This window comes from Culex pipiens, chromosome 2 (assembly GCF_016801865.2).
Source record: "Culex pipiens pallens isolate TS chromosome 2, TS_CPP_V2, whole genome shotgun sequence".
NCBI lineage: Eukaryota > Metazoa > Arthropoda > Insecta > Diptera > Culicidae > Culex > Culex pipiens.
Window position 1 is genome coordinate 104,288,804 of NC_068938.1, and position 20,503 is coordinate 104,309,306.

Genomic DNA, 20,503 nt, shown 5'->3' on the forward strand with positions numbered 1-20,503 from the left:
ATTTGTGGGTCGTGGGGGAAATTTCGGGACGACATGTGCGTTGAAAATTTCATTTTTTTTTCGACTGCGTCTCGAAGAAATTGGATTTTCATTTCTTGGTGGGGAGCGAGAGCCGTTCAATCACCAGAGGGGCTCGGGTTGATAGGGCCAAACGTTAGCGAGGTATAAAGTCATAAAAATATGGTTAGAATGGGAGTGAGTGTGGTGGTACCGCATGTTTGTTGTGGTTTTGCTGATTTGGGGGAAAGGACATAAAGCAGATCACCCCTTGTTTGATGTGGTTATTGCTGGGCAACTGTCTGCCACTGTGACAAATTGGCCATCATTAGGGTGTTGTTTTTGTAAATATTGATGTTTTTATGTTTCTCTAAGATTCTAGAAATTTAACAAATTTTTCGAGAAAGGTTGTAATTAGCTGACATAGAATTCCAGAATTTCATGTAACATGGATTGTCCAAGAATTTTTAATTGGGTGTAGATTTTGATTATTTTGAGGTTAGTTCTACCATTCCCTCGCCCTCGGAATCATCTTCCGAGGTGATGAGCACTAACTATTCACACTTGCCAATTGCTGCACCCCGCCAGCAGCGATCGATAATGACAGTAATTTTTCACGCCAACCCAGGAAGACCGACCAATCCGTCGTCACCGGGCCGCTGTCATCTTGAGGAAAGTCTTTTTCTCTATCTCGTTTGGGGGCCACCGAAACAATTTGCCGGAACCGGGCTCGCGTCACTAATGCGCAAAATTAGTAAAATTACACAAGCGACTCACGCTCTCCTCTTGGTGTAAACAACCGAGCCGAGATCCCGTGCTGTTTTCTTCGGTACACTTGTTGTCCAACGAATATGACTCGCTCTAGCTCCCTGGGGGATGACGTTCGAAAATGATATTTCTTGCCACCGACCTCCAACCACCGACCGGTCGCGGAGGGAAAAATTACGTATTTGTGCGCGGCCGAGTGGCGGTCAAGGTCACCAGCGGCGGCCAAAATAAACCGTTGGCGAATTTCGCCTCGCAAAATTTCACACAGCAGCGCCCAGTGGGGGCAATTATGGAATTAGCGGAAGGAATCCTACATGGGACAATTATCGGTCCCTGCTGATGGAGAAATGGACCTGCTGGATGATGATGGACTTCAGGTCGAGCGAGCAGCGAACGCTGCTAATTTGACGCCCTAAGTCTACATCAATTAAAGTTAAGAGCAGGGTGAGCTCTGGACTTCTGTGTGGGACGACAGGAAGAGGGTCAAAGAGGCCAAATTAGCTTAAAGTTTGCGACGCCAGTTGACTGGAACATCTTTTGACGTTGTTTGCGTTGACTACTCAGAAAATTTGAAGAAGATTGATACGTCTCATGATACATTTTATTCCAAAAAATGTTCAACCGGTTCAACTATTGAACAAGTTGGATGAACCGGTTTAGCTTAATTGGTTAAAATTTGGTACAGAACGGCTTTCAGAAAATTTGAAGAAGTTAGATGCGTCACATGATACATTTTGTGACAAAAATGTCAACCGGTACAACTATTGAACCGGTTGGATGAGCTCATTCAAATGAATCGGTTTATTTTTGATACATATAGACAGTTCAGAAATTTGAAGAAGTTTGTGTCAGAAATGTTCGACCGGAACAACTATTGAACCGGTTAGATGAGCTCATTTTGATGAATCGGTTTATTTTTCATACATGCGGACTGTTCAGAAAATTTTAAGAAGTTAGATACGTCACATGGTATATTTGTGACAACAATTATTTGAATCGTTTTTAATTTAGTACATAACGGCTGTTCAGAAATTTTGAAGATGTTAGATACGTTGAATGATACGTTTTATGCCAGAAATGTTCAACCGGTACAACCGGTTAGATCGACTCGTTTGTGACCGATTTACTGTTGAAACATAAAGACTGTTCAGAAATTTTAACGCAATTTTTCTTGTCTGAAATTTTCAACCGTTACAACTACACAGAAAAAAAAAATGATGGTAATATTCATCAGGAAATGGTGACAGATTTTGTGGCTAAAAAAATGATAAATTTTACCTCAGAATATGATGAATTTTCATCAGTTTTTGATGAATATTCATCAGGTTCACATTTTTACACATTTTTTATGTAATATTACTCAAAAAAAGAGGTAATATTCAACCTACTAAATTTTCAACATTCCAAAATTCAACTTTTTTTTTCTGTGTATTGAAACAGTTGGATAACCGGTTTAGCTGAATTGGTTCAAGTTTGAAACAGTATGACTATTCAGGAATTTTGAGGAAGTTTGATGTGTCGCATGATACATTTTTTTTGCTGAAAATGTTCAACCGGTACAACACTTTAACCGGTTGGATGAACCGGTGTAAATTAATCGATTCAAATTTAATTCATATGAATTATTCAAGAATTAAAATTAAAACTTTGATAGTTTACATGTAAAAATTTTTGCCAAAAATGTTCAATCATCTTCAACCGGTTGGATGATTCGGTTCAGCTGGATTGATTCAATTTAGATGCAGAATGATTTATCAGCAAATTTTAACAAGTTTGCTATGCCGCTTGACTTTTTTTGTCTGTCGACAATAGTTTCGCTCTGCTAGGAGACGGTGATTTTAGCGGTTTGCAGACTGGATTTCGCCATGTAAATGTGATGATTTTCCAAAACCTAGGAATTGATAAATGAGAATGAAACCAATTCCACCTAAACCGGATTCCCAACACCGTGCCAACCGTCCAATGGAAATGGTTCAAGGAAAAGGAACGGGATTTGAAAAATGGGAAATGTTGGTGTTCCACTTTTTAAGGGGGTAAGGGAAAATCTCCACGATGTCTCCAAACAAGTTTCGCTTGGAGTTGGGCGGTTTTTGGAAAGGTATAAGTTCTATGATACGCTCTAAGCAAGCGTTGCGATCAATGGCATAATGTGTTTAATAATGTTTTGTATTACCAAATTTAGTCTAACGAATTTTTTCGTTTAGTCCATTCAGCAGGTCCATTAAAAAGTATCTTTTGTACTGTACAAAGTCACAATTGCCGCTCGTCAATTCAATAACCCCTCAACCCTGATCGAGTTATTCAAAACACTAGCGTGCCAGAATAATGAAATTAAAAATCGTATTATCTACTCACTCCACAATCCCAGACAAACATTGTGCGAATCCCTCCCTTCACATCAAACCGGTGTGCCCCTATTTTCGCCCTATTCGCAACTGTATTTTCGCCACCCTTACCTTCTCCGCATATCGCCATAATCGCAAACCGTGTGCCGAACAGGATGTTGCCGTATGCTACCAGGCCCCCCTCCAAGCTTACATCCCTAAAGCCCTGTCGTACATCGAGGAGCTAAAGTACTGTCACGTTCCGAAACCACCGCACCTCACCTCGCTCGACTATATGCAAATCTGCGCTGCAAACATCCTTTGCCGTCAGTCGTCAGTATGTTTGCCAAAGTTACACACACTCACTTGCACAAACACACGCGTCACACACACACTTTTTAGTTCCGGACGATGGGCTTAAAAATTTGATTTGGCCAGAATGGGAAAAAAGGCAACCTCAGGACAGGAAAAAAAACCTTCAATGAATAGAGAGGAAAAGTGGTGGAAATTTGCGCACACAAAGCGCAAACCCTCGAGGCGGTTGTGCCTGGAGCGCGCCAACATACGGAATCTGTCCCGAGTTCTGGTCGGCCGGCACAGGACACGTCCCGGTTAGAATTAATGGACGCCGAAACGCACTTGAAGTAGAATCGCGCGCGCCTCTGTGGCATTGTGGCAGTGGGGTTATTTGGCGATTGTTTGACAAAATTGACGTTTTCTATTATTTTGGTTCAGCGATGTTGAAAAATCTTCGCGCAATGTATCTCTCGAGAACGTTTCCATGTAAGATTTAACTTCCTCGCGATGTTAAACGATTCCATCTCTGATTTACAATTTCCCTCGCGATGGTCAACGATTCCGTCTCTGATTTACAACTTTCCTCGCGATGGTTCACGATTCCACCTCTGAATTTTCAACTCCCTCGCGATGGTTAACGAGTCCAATTATGAATTTTTAACTTACTCGCGATGGTAAACAATTTCATCTATGATTTTCCGACTTTCCTCGCGATGGTAACGATTTCATCTCTGATTAACAACTTCCCTCGCGATGGTTTACGATTTTATCGCTGCTTTTTCTACTCCCTCGCGATGGTAAACGATTTCAACCCTGAAGTTTCAACACTCTCGCATTGGTAAATAATTTCATCTATGATGTTCTGACTTTCCTCGCGATGGTAAACGTTCCCATCTCTGAATTTTCGACTTTTCTCGCGATGGTAAACGATTCCATCATTTATTTTTCGACTTTTCTAGCGATGGTATTCGATTCCATCTCTGATTTTTCGACTTTCTTCGCGATGGGCAAACGATTCCACCTCGGAATTTCCGACTAACTAGCGATGTTCAAATGATTAAATCTCCCATACAAAAAAAAAAAAATCGCAAAATTCGTTCCATAATTCCCAAATTTCCCCGTGTTCTCTCCCCCTAATCCAAAACTCGCCGAACCATTTCGAGAGGGGGTTTTAATTTCGCACTCTTTTCGCAGAGCAGCCACGCACACAATCGCCCGTTGGAAAACCCCATTTTCATTACCGCTCTGAAGGGGTTGAAAATGTTGAAACTTTTCCCCACCCCCCTCACCAGGATTTTCCTCCTCAAGTTGCGTTCGTTAGCGCCCTCCTTAACTTCCGGATGAGTGCCGCTTTTTTGCGAAAAATTTCATCCAAATAATGAAGGACTATTTATCGGGATTAATTTCTTCCTCTCTGGCGCGAGGGTGGCTCGCGTTCTTTTGCGAGGATTATGGGCTGCGAGGATTTCTGTTGAGGGAAAAGTTGATGAGTCAGTTTTCGAGGAAAAAATGTTGCATTAGTCATCGTGATGGTGGGGCAATTTAAGATGGGAAATGATATGTATTATGCAAATTATTTTGACAGTTAAAATTTTTCTGCAATTTTTGGAGTGACGAGGAGATTTTGGTTACCGGAAAACTCAATTTCACTGCTATTTAGATTAATTTCTATTTGCAGTGATGGAAAACATCGCGAACCAGCGTGCCACGACCATCGCGAGGGATGTTCGTTTTAGATGTTTTTCAGTTACGAAATTTAGGAATGTGCTCAAAACACAAAGTTCTTGAATTACGTAACGTTTTTCAGCTATTTGAATCGAAAATCCCTCGCGATGATCGTGATGCGATAGTTCGTGATGTTTTCCATCTCTGCCTTTGAAAACTTAGACTAGCTAAATTCGACAAAATTCCAACCTGAAGTGTCCAGCATGAGCTATCAATTCACATCAAGCGGTTAACCGGCACTGCTGATTGCCAAACGTTGGAGCTCTGCCAGAGTTTAACCTGATGAAATCTCGCTTTTTTCCATCCTCTCACCGAAATCAATTTCCCGATCGGTGTTTTTCTCGTTTAGTTTATTCGAAGCCGAAAATCCACTCGAAAAGGATTGAATCAATTTGCAGCTAAACTTTCCCCACACTAAAGTACTTGAGATTTTCCCGCTCGCATCCGAGCTGGAACGGAGAAAGGGCCGCGCCACGTGGGATTTTGCATGTTTGGCCACTTTGGCCCGACTCTTCTGAGCAGAGATAACCCAAAAGGGCACCTAATGCCGAAGTACTTGAACCTTTTTTTTCGGAATCGAATATTTCGGCACTGCGGTCCATTAGACAAATTGAAAGTTTATTTTGGTCGATCATCGGCGGTCGTCGTGTTTTTTTTTTCCTTCTGATTTTTATAATCCCATAAAGTTGGACAGAATGCCGGCGCGTGTGTTTTTGAATGATTTTCTTCTGCGCCTTTTTTTTCTGGAATAGAAAATCGCTGCAATTTTATTAATGGCAGCTGCTGTTTGGACATAGGAAGGAAGTCGGTGTGGCATTTCCACGGATTTTTTTTTTCTCTTCAAATCTTGAATGTTTTTGCTGGTGCGTACGTAGTTTTTGGCGACGCACACGTCAATCAAATCTGGAATCACTTCTTGCAAGGGTTTATGAAATTGAAATCAAAATTAGAAAATGTTGAAATTTCACTTATTTCAAACCCACTTAAACATTTATTCTCACTACTAGCAAATCTACAAAACCTTCTTTCGTAAAGTTCTCTAAAAAAATATTACGTTGACCGGAAGTTACAGTCTGAACCGTTTTGGAACAACAGCCGGATTGCGAATTTGAAGTTTGTTTGGACGGCCATGGAAATAATAAAAGAAAATCGTCAATATCCAATGAATGTTTTGCGCAAAATTGTGCGCAAATTCATCGTTGTTTTTTTTTTTCGTTTTGCGATTCCAAATCGTGGTGGCGGCTTGTCCCATCCGTTCTTTGAAGGTCGTGTGCGCAATTTTGTTTACATTTTGGATGGACTGTAGTTAGGTTGGACACGGAACATAAATATTTAATACTTTGAGATTCCTAAACTCAGTTCGCTGATGCTAGAGCGTCCAATTTCCCGGGGTTACAAAATTCCCGGGAAATGGGAAATTTTTAACGAATTTCCCGGGAAATCCCGGGAATTCCCGGGAAATTTGAAATTTATCGAAAATTGTTCTGATCCTGGTTTTGATTAATATTTTGCAACAAAATTGTTTAGAATAGCAACTATAATAGTCAAAATAAGTGTTAGGTTCAATTAATGCCTTGGCTGCTTGTAAAAAAAATACAACTTCAAGAAAATATATAAATTTTCTAAATATATAAGCTATCTTTCAATTCGTTCAAAGTATCAAAAAATAATGATTAGTATTTTGTTTTGATAAGAATTGGCTAGGTATATTTTTTTAATCACAGTGTTTGGAGAGTGAGTAAATGAATCCATGCTCCAAAACGATAAAATTGCTTTGGAATACGGCTCTGTGACCAGTTTGAGAGAATATGATAAAGAATAATATTGATGATTTAGTTGAAATGAAACAAAAATCATGCAGCAAATATGTTTTTCATGGCAGAACATTGGAATGATAAAAATATAGAAAATATGTTTTTCATGGCAAATTTTTTATCCAAAACAAATCTTACTGGTTTGAGCTCATAAATAAATAGATAAGCATTGAATGTACCTTAAAAATGTGCTATTACTTGAAATACCTTTTTTATGTAATCACAACTCAAAGTTTTCAAATGTTTGGAACGAGTATTTGATATACGTTTGCATTTTATGGACACCTTTTATGTAATACAATGTAGTTTTTTAATGTTTTTTTTTTAATGATTCGGCCTAATAAATGACTTCGGTTAAAAGAATTTTCATAGCAAAAAAAGTAGTTTAGTAGTTTCATATTTAAACCTCTTCCTTCCACATAACGTAAAAACAACTCAATTTTGATCTTGGCGGGAAGAGGTACCTGATTTTCAAATAATATAACATCAATTTTCGTTTAAAAAGCTTACCAAAATTATAATAGTTTATTTTCATTCCATAATATCGTAATTTTTGTTGCCCATGATCTATTCCCAGTTGTGAATGCTTCAGAAATTAATACCAGCTGAAATAAATCTTGACATGGAATTTTCAGACGAACTGTTAAGTTCAATAAGAACAGTAAATTAAATTTAATGAAATAACATTGAGTTCTTTATTAGTTCTTTCATTATTGTTTTGTAAGTTTAAAAAAATGTACCAAAAAGTTAAGAAAATGTATACTTCCGCTTAAATTTCGGGAATTCCCGGGAAATTCAGAAATTTCCCGGGAAACGGGAAATATTTTTTTTCGGGAAATCCCGGGAATTCCCGGGAAATTTTTTCTTGGGACGGGAAATTGGACGCTCTAGCTGATGCGCGTGTAATTCAATTTTAATATTTTTTACACCATGTTTAGTAGGTCAATTAAAGCAACTTTTGTCTCGAAAACTCTACTTCTTTTGTTTTATGTTTTCATTCTCATTCGGTTTAGTACTATTACTGGCACTTATCTTGCCTAGTTTGTTTGTCTGATCCCGGAAAACCTAACCTAAAATCCCAGTACATAGTAACAATGATTTTAATATTATACCTGGGAATAGTGACACATTCTGTGTTAAAAAAAGGTGTTTTTTTACATCAGAATCTGGTTAAATTTCCATCAGTTTCAGTTGAATTTTGTTTTGATAAAATTATTCAAAAAAAATAATAGAAAGATTCGGAAAAGTGACTGGAAAGTTATGAAAAATTGCAATTTTTTGAACGTTGTAAAATAGGGCTGAAACAACCAATCAATAACAAAAACAAGATAAATGCTTCTCAAAGTACCAAAAATGAATGGAGAAAAACATTGAAACACGAGGAGTACAGTTTATCTTGAAATGATCGAGACAACGGATTTTTATTTTTTTAAAAAAAATTGTCGGATTCAAGAGAATTTAGAAAATCAAGAGAACCAAGAGAACCCAGAGAATCAAGAGAATCAGGAGAATCAATAGAATCCGGAGAATCGGGGAAATCAAGAGAATCGAGGAAATCAAGAGAATCGAGGAAATCAAGAGAATCGAGAGAATCAATAGAATCAAAAGAATCAAGTGATTCGAGGGAATCAAGAGAATCGGGAGAATCAAGAGAATCAAGAGAATTAAGAAAATCAAGATAATCAAGAGAATCAAGGTATCAAAAGAAACAAGAGAATCAATAGAAACATTCCAGAGATTCAATAAAAAAAACTTTAACAATTTAAGTGATGTCAGAGGTGCAACAATTAAAATTTTCATCACGATCATTTTCGATAACGAGAAAAGTTAGTGAACAATGACACTTTGATATCATTCCATTGCTGCTAATTGGTCATCTGAGGATCGCGTTGTTAAGTGAATTTGTTCTAGATTTTGTTTCGTTTTCATGGATGGTTGAGTATCTGCAAGGCCATCGTGACGGATATCACCATTCTTTGCGTCATAAACGGCAAAACATTTGCGCGTGCACCGCAGTCAAGGCCGACGAAGCGACTGTTGTTTTCCGATCTAATATTCCTTCTATTTTTTTCAAATTTGTTTTCGCACTCCCTCGCTGTGTTTTGATTTTTCTGAGTGCGCGCTAAATGACCAAGGAAAATATTTGTGTCCTCGTGATCACACATCTGGTATTTTTTTTTGCTTTTTTGGACAGCGACTCCACTCAACAAGCAAGTGAGCATTCTTTTTTTCTGGTGATGTTTATTTTAAAACTCTTCTGGACGCGTGGTTGCTTCCGTGGGAAAAGGTTACGACACGGTTCACGAACTATTCCGACGACCAAAACGCACTTGGCTTGGCTGACATTCAAAACTGAAATCGAAACTGACATCGAAACTCTGAAATCGAGGGGGGCCGGACCTCACGGTATCGATAGACGGACGTCTGAGCCAGATATCGAACGCATTCGACGCAATTGCACTTTGATTGTGATCGCGCAGCGATCGACCTTTACATTCCACCGGCATTCGTCAATCGGGACCATCTTCCGGCACTCAGGACACACACACTCGTTACTCATTTTGTGTGTTGTGTAAACGCCTGCTTTGTCATGTGATTGCAAAATGTCGTAAGTGCAACAAATACGTCAATTTGGAAACTGTTTTCGCTTTTTTTTAAGTGCATTTGCCAAAAACTCTCACTAATGACACCCACTTCGAGTGCGTCCCCGAACCCCTTCTAAATGACCGCAAACAAGGTTCACTTTCATCCCACAAAAACACACTGCTGGCTAATGCGTCGGCGTTGCGGTCGCTTGTCGCAATTTCAATGGAAAGATACTCTGATCCAGGAGTATTCGGCTCCCAAATGTTTTCAATGGGTTTGGTTATGTTGACCAATAACGGCGCCGGCTATGACGATATCGCGAATTCAAAGCCAAATTGTTCGAATCCTTGAAAAAAACATTTAAAGGCTAAGGGAACGACTTGGAAAATTGTCAGTATTATTGAGATTTCTACACAGAAAAAAAAATCATGGTAATATTACATCTGGGAAGGGGTACATCTTTTATGTCAGAAGAAAGGTGTAATTTTACCTCTGGAAATGTGTAATTTTACCACTTTTCTGGTGTAATGTCACTTTTTCAGTCTAAATTGAGGTAAAATTACATCATAAAAGAGATAATATTCAACCTTCCAAAATTAAAGCTTCCAAATTTACATTATTTTTTTCTGTGTAGCAAACGTTTTGTTATTTCAGAAATCCAGCCTGACAAGTTGTAGCCAACATTCTTACGGATCTACTGTCCAAATATGTACTCGATTGGTTTAGTCTAACTTTAGATTTTGTCTTTTTAGTAAGAGGTTTTAAGATTGTGTGAACCATTTTTTCTGATTTTCATGAAGACGTAGGAAAACTTTTTTTTTCTAATTTTCATGAGGAAAACAAATGTTGTCCAAAAAAATACGACAATCTAGCACAACGTCGCCGCAGTGGCGACACCTCGGCCGTTGTTGTTTATCACCGCGTGATGTGTCGATAGTTGTCGATGCGAAAAGTGGTCCAAAAATAACAACTCTCCGCGGTTGCGGACGACGGAATCAATCAGCCGTAGAAATTGCGAACGGAAAACGACAACGACTGTCACCTTAATTGCTAAAGCCCGCGTGACCTTTCGTAGATTGTTGCAATGGCTAAAACGTCGTCGGTGGACGTCGCCTCAGCGTATTTGGAAGTTTTGTGTGCACTGCCTAATGGTCATCCCGAGAGACCGTTTACCAAAAATAAACGCTTCCTAAAATGAAAGCGACATTCAGATTCTACTTATTTTTCTTCAAAGTGCACACATAATTAATTACAAGGGGTGGAGAGTCGGTCCTAGTTGGATTAATTTGTTGAGCGTGGTTTTTATTGCGGTGGGTTTTTCGTGGCAGGTCTCCAAAACGGCGGCGGCGCGGGTGGTATTTTCGACACCTTGTTCCTGACGATGATGAGGAAAATGCCACAAAACGGCATGAACAGGAATGTTATTGGTGGAGGAAATTTACGATCCTGCCGTGCCAAGGTGTAATTAAGTTATGAGCGGATCCTGGAATGATTATTATTATGATTCGGTTTTGCGGGGGGATGTTCATCACCGTTTAAGGTGGTGATAATTAAGCAGTTTGGATGACGATGAATGGTTCCTCGTTCAATGATTCATTCCAGTCTTCATAGGATTGCTGGTTTCAGGATCAACTCGAATCATTTATGGGTCTTCGACAAAGTTTTCAGCAAGACATTTTCACACTTGACATTGTATCGACACAATAAACTCTTTAATTTTTTATCAATTTTCTCATGAAAAAACGTTACTTAATCCACCTTTAGGTGGTTGGTGCCTTGCTCACATTCATAAAGTCATTACATTCAGTAAAAATAGCAAAATTCCCCCTTAACATGTTTAACAAATCAACTTTATTTCTCATTTCTTTTGATAGGGTTCGCAGACCTTCAATATTTCTGGCTAATCAGCAAGGTCTGATAAAAAACCTATCCAACGATAGTTCGCAAGGAAGATTCAGACAATATTTCTATCATAATATCTGAAATCCGGCCTCCAAAAGGTGTATAAATAATACTTAAGTACTAAAAACTTTTGATAGGGTTGTCAGATCTTCGATGTTTTAAGCTCATTTAAAAGGTCTTTCAATTATCTAACTAACGACGGGTTGCATAAGGGACCCGGACATCATTTTGATTGAAATATCTGAGATCCGGCCTCCAAAACAGTGTATAAATAACACTTATGTGCTAATAACTTTTGATAGGGTTGTCAGACCATGACATAATAGGGTTTCTTGCAAAAACCACCCTTTTAACAATCATCCGGACATATGCCAAAATCGTTTTTTAGCATAACTTTTGAAGTACTTAACTAAACTTGCTGATTTTAAATAGAGACCTATCGGACCCCAAGACGGATCGAATGAGACTAATACGGTTAAAATCCGTTCATCCAGTCCGGAGATAATCGAGTGACAATTTTTTTGTCCACCCACCTACACACATCCACACAGACATTTGCTCAGAACATGATTCTGAGTTGATATGTATACGTGAAGGTGGGTCCACGAAGTCAAATTAATAAGTTCATTTTTCGAGTGATTTTATAGCCTTTCCTCAGTAAGGTGAGGAAGGCAAAAATCAACGTTCAACCGCTACCGAAAAACCTTAGGGTTCGTCCAAATATTACGGAAACACAAAATTTTGCATTTTTAGCCTTCTTTCTCAAAGTAATTTTATGCAAATTCAAATTGCAATACATGTTATGTTACACATTCGTGAACCTCTCCACTTTTCCTTATTGTATTGTATTGTAGCATAAACTATAGTTTACTTATTAAAACAAAAAAAGGGGCTGTGCTAGGTTCCATTTTTTTATTATTCTTTATCACCATTGGCCATTGCAAATTTCAATTTCAATTCAATTTTTTAAATACGTTTTTTTTCTTGATATTTTGAGTACGCCATCAAATTGGGCGTCCAATTTTACACAAAAGTTCCTACACAGAAAAAAAAGTTGAATTTTGGAAGCTTGAAAATTTGGTAGGTTGAATATTACCTCTTTTTGAGTAATATTACATAAAAAATGTGTAAAAATTCGAAATACCCAATCATGAAGTGACATCGATTTATTTTCTTATCTTCCCAAATATAAAAAAAATAAAAAAAAAAATGTCTAACAACCGATCAGAAATGTCGTTCTATATGTTTGATATTCGAATTAGGAAAATGTGAACTAATAAAGTGTGTCTTCAAGTCTTTGCCAAAATCGTAAAAAAATAAATATTCAACACTGTCCGACAAAAATTCTTCTCTGGATCCGAATCTGAAAATAGATTTTAACCATGTTTACAATTTTATACTAATATCAGCGGAAACAAAATGTTATCTTCAGCTATCAATTCCTAGGTTTCCTGTTTTGGAAAAAACATTTACATGGCGAAATCTAGTCTGCAATCCGCTAAAGTCTCCAATCTTTATTATTGATCTTATGTTAAACTTGTTATGTTGGTTCACAAATCGTAAAGTTACGTAAATTTCAGGAAATTAAACTGTTTCCTTAAATCTTACATTTTGAAATGAAAAATCTTAAGTATTTTGGGATACATTTTGCTAATTTTTGATAATTAAGTTTGAAATTGTTGCTGTTTATAACTTATTGATAGGAATACAGAATTCCCTGGGCCTTGTAAAGTCAAGGGGCATGATTTGATCCTAGTGCATTAGTTAAAATTTGGGTATACATTCTTTTTTATAAGCACTATGGACACCACTTCATGCTACGAGAACTCGCTTTGTCGCAGCCCCAGGGCTTAAGCGTTGACCGATAAGCTGTCTTCGTGAACTAGGTAGTTCTCCGATAGTGAAAATATCACAATTGCACAAGACACCGCTGCTTCTGTGACTTTTTCACTATCACAATGTGGGATTTAGGTGGGACTTTAGGATAGTACAATTGATTTGTTGCTTAGCATTAGCATTTAAAATAAATCTGTATGCTTTCCAAATCTATTTGATGATAAATTTAGTTGCAATTGTTAAGTTAGAGTAATGCTGTCATTAAACTTTGATTGATGTAGAATACTAGGCATTCGTTTATGTCAAATTGTTCATAGAGTCTCGATCAATCAATAATGTAATGATATCGGACAAAATTCGTTGATCTGTTGAACTAACGGTTTTCGGATTATGGTTGTATCGACCATTGTTGCGAATCGAGGAACTACGGATCTTTTGACGTAAATGGTCATTTCTTTTTCAAATCGCGATTTCTATCCTATTTGTATATCAGTTCACAATTTTTACTGTTTTTTGATAGAAGTAGTATTACAACAGTTAAAGGAACGTTTAGTTTTGAACATTAAGTTTAGAGGATTTTAGATTAAAATTTATATTTTCAATCCAAAGTAGTTAGCAAATGAATATTTGGACTTAAATGAATAATTGAATAAGTTGGACTTATGAAAAACACACAACTGTACATTTATTCTAGAGTCAGATCCATACAGCGTCAGTGTTTATTTGGTCGAAGTGTACTAATTCATTGGCAGATCTGATTCTAGTTGTAATGTACGACAAGACTACTGACGGACGTGACAGGACGAGGGCCCAGTTTAGAGGTTTCAACATCAACGATGTGCGGCTGGACCACCCTCCCAAAAAAAAAAAAAAAAAAAAAAAAAAAAAAAAAATTGATAGGAATACAGAATTACTTATTTATTGACTATTTAAAACATTCTCCTAAAAACCCTATTTGAAATTCGGAACAATAACTGCAAATTACTACAAATCCAATTTGCGCAAATAAACTCCACGCGGCGCGTGCATCGATCGATCAAGAAATCGGCGCAAATTTATGTTGAGTTAGTGTGGTCGGACCGAGGAGTGGGAAGTTCTGCAAGGTTTTGGTGGTGAACTCCAACCAAGAACCTACCTTATACCCCAACGAGAGTAACCCAAGAACATTCCGCCACGACAGCATCATGTTACCTTCTTCGCTCATGTTATACGGTGAGAATTGGATTTCGATGTCCTGGGCTCTTGCTTTTGCCCTCAATCATGCGTAAACGGCCACGTCGCCTAAGTCGCACATGTGGTTACCGACGACGATCTCGTGTAACCGGTAGATTTACGCTTGATCGGTCACCGAACTGGCGGCGCAAAAATACCTTTGGCCAATAAAAATAGAGCTGCTGCATTCCTCACCCGACTCGGGGGGAGTTGGTTTCCTGGGAAAGGGGGCGCGCGAAATCGAATGCCAACTCTGCGTTGCGATTGCCGGTGCAGATTTTGGCGAGTTGATAACTACACCGCACGAGCAACTTTGTACAGATCTAGATGCGTTCGGTTAATGGAGGTACCGTTTCCACAGACGGATCCATTTCAAGTGCCCCCTCTTCTTCTGTTTGGAGTAGCAGAGTCTACCTGGCCCTTTGGGATCATCGAATCGCCTCCGTAGACTATCGCGCGGGTTGAAGTTGTTGTTGGGTGCTTCCCTTCGGGGTAACCAGGTCCCTAGCATTCAATCAACTAGCAGCATTCCCCCTCGCTTCCCGCTCGGGGAGTCGTAACGAGAGACGTCGTTCATCGCCCACGCACTGCAAGTGCAATCTGGTGCAAAAGCTGGGACTGCACAGAGTAGGTAGTTTCCCGGCGACGACGGGATCCTACACACTTGGCGACTTCTTGCTGAAAGAGTCGGGAAGTTCAAGTTGATCGTTGAACCATATCACACACAGACTCGAGGCGGGCTGGTAGACTAGACTGCAACGAAGACGACGATGGGAGGGATCTTGAGCGATCATGGCGACACGACATTCCTCAAGTGCGCATGTGGGAATTGATTTGTTTTCTCGCTGAAGGTGGGATGAATGGGATCGATTTTGCTGGTCTATGACGAGGGGATAGCTTAGGTTTGGTAGCTTTTTTTTGTTCAACTGTAATCACATGTAAATCTTGAAAATAATCAAAAGTCCAAAATATAAAATCTTCTAGTCTTAACAAAACTCGACATTTTTTAAGTTGATGTCAGTAAACGCCTCAGTTTTGTCAAGGTACACAGAAAAAAAATATGGTAATTGTGTGTCATAAAAGGTTGAATATTAACTCTTTTTTGAGTAATATTACATAACAATTCTGTAAAAATGTGAACCTGATGAAAATTCACCAAAATCTGATGAAAATTCATCAGTTCCTGATGCAATATGACACATTTTTTTGACACAAAATCTGTCATCATTCCCTGACAAATATTACCACAATTTTTTTTTTTCTGTGAAGGGCATATATTTGCTTCACAAACGTACAATAACAACAATTTCAATTATTTGTTGTTGATTTGTTACCATATTTAAGCGTATATTTTTCTTATAGTAGTTTTAGAAAACTGTTCAATTTTAGTAAAAAACAAAAATAGTAAATGGTAAATATATTTTTTAAATGCTAAGACCGTTTAAATAGTATAAAATCACAAAACCTTTCTAATTTTGAGCCTGTCTTTCAGAATTTTGAAGCAAAAAGTCCTTAAAAGTATTGTCGAATTGATCATTGTCAAGGTAGCTTTTAATTTTTCTTTGAAAACAATAAATTTTTTTTTGTTTAATTACCTTAATTTATAAACGTTCAATATTAAACTAATTTGAGTTTAAATTGATAAAAAAATATCTAAGAATTCATTTTTTTTGTGTGTTTAATCGATGTGAGGCAATAGGGTGTAATATCAAAATCGATTTTCCAGCACAGCATTATTTTAGTTCCTTTTGGGGTCCTTAACAACTCTCCAAAGTTTGGTAACGATTGGGTAAGTCCCTACTTTGCGCAAAGCGATTCAATTTTCCATACAAATTTGTATGGGAAAATCATTTTTTTTTAATTTTGATATTTAAAAAATCCACGTTTCACGCTATATCAAAACTGGATTCATATTCGGATGCTCTGGAATGTGCTCTACAACTTTCCCCAAGAGAGTATGGTGCTAACTTGCTCCTATAAAAAGATACAGCGTGTTAAAAACTCGTCTAAAACGTTATTTTCGAGCAAAAAACACGTTTTAGACGAGTTTTTAACACGCTGTATCTTTTTATAGGAGCAAGTTAGCACCATACTCTCTTCGGGAAAGTTGTAGAGCACATTCCAGAGCATCCGAATATGAATCCGGTTTTGATATAGCGTGAAACGTGGATTTTTTAAATATCATAATTAAAAAAAAATGATTTTCCCATACAAATTTGTATGGAAAATTGAATCGCTTTGCGCAAAGTAGGGACTTACCCAATCGTTACCAAACTTTGGAGAGTTGTTAAGGACCCTATAAGGAACCAAAAAGTTGCTGTGCTAGCTAAATTTGGACAACTTTATTTTTTTCCATACAATCATATTACACCCTAGTGAGGCAACTTAAGCATACATAATTTAATCTCAAAATTAAAAAATTGGGGGCCATCCTTAAATTACGTTTACATTTCTTTTTTTTCATCTTGAACAAAAAACTGTTTCGAAGGTTATTCTAAGTAACTTTTGTTCTTAGAAAATGTGACCTCTCTTGTTTTATGTTTTTCCTCAATATTTTTTCTTGTTTTTTTTTTATATGTATTTGTTGTTGTTTTTTATTGGTAGTTAAGGCCTGTTCTATAACCTTTTTTTTGCCTTTTGCCTATTAGACCATTGCAAATTTTGTTTCGAGCTTTTGCCCACTCTTCACAAATTTTATAATAATTGTTGACGAAAATTTTAATCTTCAATGAAAAAACTTGAACAACTGATTGTAAACTATTTTAAATATATTGCATAACGTTTATTTTGTTTTTTTTTTCAAATAGGACACTTTTGGACATTTTGCAAATTTTTAACTTAAGGACCACAACCCGGAAAAAAAAACTTCAGGAAAAAAATATATTCATTGATATTTTGCAAATTTTTGGTGGTGACATAACTGTAATAATGTATAACACATTTTGTGATACATACTTTTTGCCTTAAAATTAAAAAAAAAACTTGAAATTTAGTTTAGTTTAGCAAGCAAAGCAAAGTCACATAAAACAAGTCAAATTTTCAAGAATTTCCAAAAAAATACGAGTTCTTTTTTCCAATGCTATTTGTAGATGCAAAATTAGGGGGGAAAAAAATAGCGAATTTCAAAATCGAATCCCGTCTATAGGCAGAGTTGGGCCGTAGAGGGTTAAACACATATCTGACAAAAACATTTCATCTGATAGAATTTCCGAAACTTCTTTCTCCTTTATCTATTCAAAATGAACAAAATGTTACAAGGTTTTTCATCAATCAACTGAACTAAATTGAATTGAAACAAATGAAATAATTATTGAAATTAATTCCACAATTTATCATCCTTAAATCCGTCCATTTCTGATAATTCCAATCCACCTTTCACTCCAGTATCGCGCAAACTTCAATCGCAATCGATTTCCACCTACTACTCGTTACGTTACGACTGCGCTGAGCGCGCGCGTAACAACTTTGTTGCATCGCCGCAACTGCAGTCGTGTCACACACCCCCAAACACACACACACGTAGGAAAGCTTCATCCCAACAAACCCGGCTCAAATGGGTGATGTCTGTGCGGTTGAAATGTCGCACCAAGAAGAAAACAAACTCAAGTAGAAACGAATCTCGTCGCAAAAGACCGACTTGGCAGAGCGCAAGAGCAAACTCCACCCCGCGCCGCGTCCACCCACTTAAGCTTGCGGGAAATCTCCCGGTCGTCGTCGTCGTCATCTTCTTCGGAGCTTGCGACGGGACACACCGGCAGTTAAGTACGACCTAACGCAACTGACTAGTCGCATCGGGACTTGCTTAGAAGCAACTCTTCTTCGGAGACCAACCAAGTCTTGCCTTCTGTCGTGGTGCCAGAGATATAAATTAAATTGTACTCCGTTGCAGCAGAGTCAGTTTCTGCACAGTCGCGTCCGAGTTCGGTTATCCGGCCGTGGAGTCCTTAGAAAGAATCGAAACACGTGTGTGCGTGCGCATTTTCCAACGGAAATTATTTCGTCGTCGCGGGTGATCGGAAGTGATCGTGATCTTCGTCCTCTGTGTGTTTTTCTGTGTTTGTGTCATCTAACTTTGATCGTCAACTTTTTGGTTTCGGGAGTGTGTTTCTTCGAGCAGTTCGAAGAAGAACTCTTCCATCCGGACAACAAACCGTCAAGATTTTGGTGGTACTCGTGCTCGGGTTTGCAGGAGTTTGCTGTTTGATCGCGTACCTAGCCATGGGAGCCGTGAAGGTGATTAAGGACCTTTGGAATTGGGAGCTGGAAGTGGAATTCTTATCTGGAAGATGAAGTGATACGTAGAATAGTGATACTAAAGGACATTGGAAGCTCATGAAATCAAAATGATAACACAGCGGAAGAAGCGATGAACTGTTTACTTAGAAATAATTCAAAAAATTTCGACAACGTCGAAAAAAAAAAAGATTGAGGGTTAGTGGGTCCACCCTTGGACTTGGAGCTTTGGTTTGGATTTTAAACAATTGACTTTGTAGAACATCGTGAAGCGCTTCGAATCGATAAGAGACAGATATCCCCCATTTTATCAATTCGCGTAATCCAGCTATCGAACACTAAATATTTAGTTGTTTAGTTGATCTTTCATTGCATTATGAAAAACATATACCAAAAATCACCCTGTTCCTTTAAGATTCACCCACAATAACAGAACGAGAGGATAACTATACCAAATTGAATTGAGAGGATAGTGCCGAAAACACCCCTGCACGCATACTAACAACGAATTGTTTTCATTCGTTCATTGAAACAGTTCATCCTAATAAGTGGCTCATATCGACAGTCGGTCATCGAATGTTCATCGAATCGTGGTCGCCGGTGAAGGCACAGATTGATATGACAAAGGTCTTGGGTTCAATTCTAGATTTCGGCACTAATTTTTATTGATGGAAAATGAACCTTTTTAGCGATGCCACCTCAAATCAGTAGGACCAAGATCAAATGTGCTCCGATTTGACTCAAACTTAGCATGGGAGTTCCTTAGCTTTAATCGAAATTAGCTCTCAGTACATTTCGCTACCGAATTCAGAATTATTATTTTTTCAAGAAGTTCTATAAGGTCGTTGCGAATATTTTTCAAAGTTTATGTTGCTAAGTTTTTTTTCTAGAAAAAATATTTTCGTCAATTCTTAAATATTAAAAAAAAAACAACAATTGCAAAACAACTGAACTGGTCTCACATTCATTTTAAACCACCTTTATCTTTCAAATCTTGAAGCTATGGCTTGTAATTAATTTGTTGTTAATAAATTAATTTAGTTAATTTATTTTTTTTTGTCTTCAAAGGCCTTTTTTGAAACGTGGCGAATAAAACTTGGTTTAGCCGTTTTAGTGAAAAATGAGTTTTTTTTTGTGAAAATCGTGAAAAGCAATTTTTTGGACCAGCCTATTTTGGATAAGACCACCTTAACTGCCCATGTTCGCATAAATGTCCCATATGCAAACACAGCAATCTGAGAAAAACGCAATGCAAGTTTGTCCCACACATAAGGCTACGTGTTAAGTTTTCGTGGAAAACTGCATTTCCTCCAGATTTATAGAACAAAGTACTGGATGTTATAGGCTTTTCTGAAAGAGCACACGTTTTTGAACAAAACTGCATCATTAACTCAAAAGTGATGAAAATGCATATGGGACATTTATGCGATCAGGGGCAGTTAATCTCCAAACAAAAAAAAAAGGTCTAATTATGTTGGCCAAGGAACTCCGATGTCAAATTTGAACCAGATCGAAAAACCTTTGATCTGGATTCTGCTGATTTGAATCGTGAATTGTGTTCATGAATTTGAGAACCACGAAGGAATTTATTCATGAGTATGGTGCATTTGCACTATGAACGTGAATATATTCCTTCGTGGTTCTCAAATTCACGAACTTAAACTTCTAGAATTGACTTTTTTTCCGTGCAGTTGTTTGTATCGCTTTGTTAAGTTCATCAAAGTTATTCTTCAGATAAAAAAAAAACTAAAAAAATAAGAATTAATTTTGTGAAAGTTTCATAAACCTTTTTATAATCCCATGAAAATT

General features: G+C 37.7%; 2 protein-coding genes across 22 annotated transcripts in view; one reads left to right on the top strand and one right to left on the bottom strand.

Annotated features, from left to right (window-relative positions):
* Positions 1–20,503, bottom strand: part of LOC120428101 (uncharacterized) — a 581,627-nt gene that overhangs the window by 498,436 nt on the left and 62,688 nt on the right. The window lies entirely within an intron of this gene.
* LOC120427877 (A-kinase anchor protein 200) overlaps positions 1–20,503 on the top strand; it is a 146,323-nt gene that overhangs the window by 105,300 nt on the left and 20,520 nt on the right. The window contains exon 1 of one of the 21 annotated variants that reach the window (XM_039592935.2): positions 18,233–18,694. The exons of the other annotated variants lie outside the window; for them this stretch is intronic. Within the exon in view, the coding sequence (XP_039448869.1) occupies positions 18,680–18,694 (15 nt within the window). The 5' untranslated portion in view covers positions 18,233–18,679. Of the gene's footprint in view, positions 1–18,232; positions 18,695–20,503 lie in introns of those variants that run through there. 21 annotated transcript variants of the gene reach the window in all.